This window comes from Merops nubicus, unplaced genomic scaffold (genome assembly GCF_000691845.1).
Source record: "Merops nubicus isolate BGI_N331 unplaced genomic scaffold, ASM69184v1 scaffold5868, whole genome shotgun sequence".
Taxonomy (NCBI): domain Eukaryota; kingdom Metazoa; phylum Chordata; class Aves; order Coraciiformes; family Meropidae; genus Merops; species Merops nubicus.
The window spans coordinates 5926-6536 of record NW_008627622.1 but is presented as its reverse complement, the minus strand read 5'-3'; the positions used below and the strand labels follow the sequence as shown (position 1 = coordinate 6536).

General features: G+C 52.9%; 1 protein-coding gene across 1 annotated transcript in view; it reads right to left on the bottom strand.

Moving 5' to 3' along the window:
* The window catches only part of TFIP11 (tuftelin interacting protein 11), a gene marked incomplete at its 5' end in the record, with an annotated part of 9765 nt that overhangs the window by 3349 nt on the left and 5805 nt on the right, over positions 1–611 (bottom strand). The window contains one exon of the mRNA XM_008946366.1: positions 289–457. Coding sequence (XP_008944614.1) covers positions 289–457 — 169 coding nt within the window. The remainder of the gene's footprint in view (positions 1–288; positions 458–611) is intronic.

Genomic DNA, 611 nt, shown 5'->3' with positions numbered 1-611 from the left:
CTCCAGCCCCTCAAGATCCTTCTTGGAGTGAAGGGCCCAAAACTGTACCCAGGATTTGAGGGGCACCCTCCCCAGCACTGAATTCAGGGGGAACAATCCTTGCCCTGGTCCTGCTGGCCACACTAGTGCTGGCACAAGCCAGGATGCTGGTGACCTTCTTGGCCACCTGGGCACACTGCTGGGTACATCAGCAGAAGCCCCAAACCCATAGTTTGGAATTCTATCTGACTGATATTCAAACACTGGTTCAGAGCAGGGCTTTGTGCTAGCACAGCCCTCTCCTCTCACCTCTTTCTGTAGCTTGGGGAAGATGAGCTGGTCCAGAATGTTTTCCAGGATCCAGACAGGAACCACGTTGACCCAGCTGTCCAGGAAATCCACCATCGACACGCAGTTCCTCGGCTGCCACTGTGCCACGATGTTTCTGACGTAGGGCATCCAGATTTCCCACATCAGTCTGGAAAACAAAGTGTAAATAAAATCAAGTTAATCTTAAAGCTGCAGCCCCTGGTGTCCTGGTTTGTTTCCAGCACTGGTAACACTCCACACTTAGTCTCTAGCAAGCCCTGGGGTGTGCAGAAAGGCTCTGGCTTGTACTCGCTCCTGTGAGG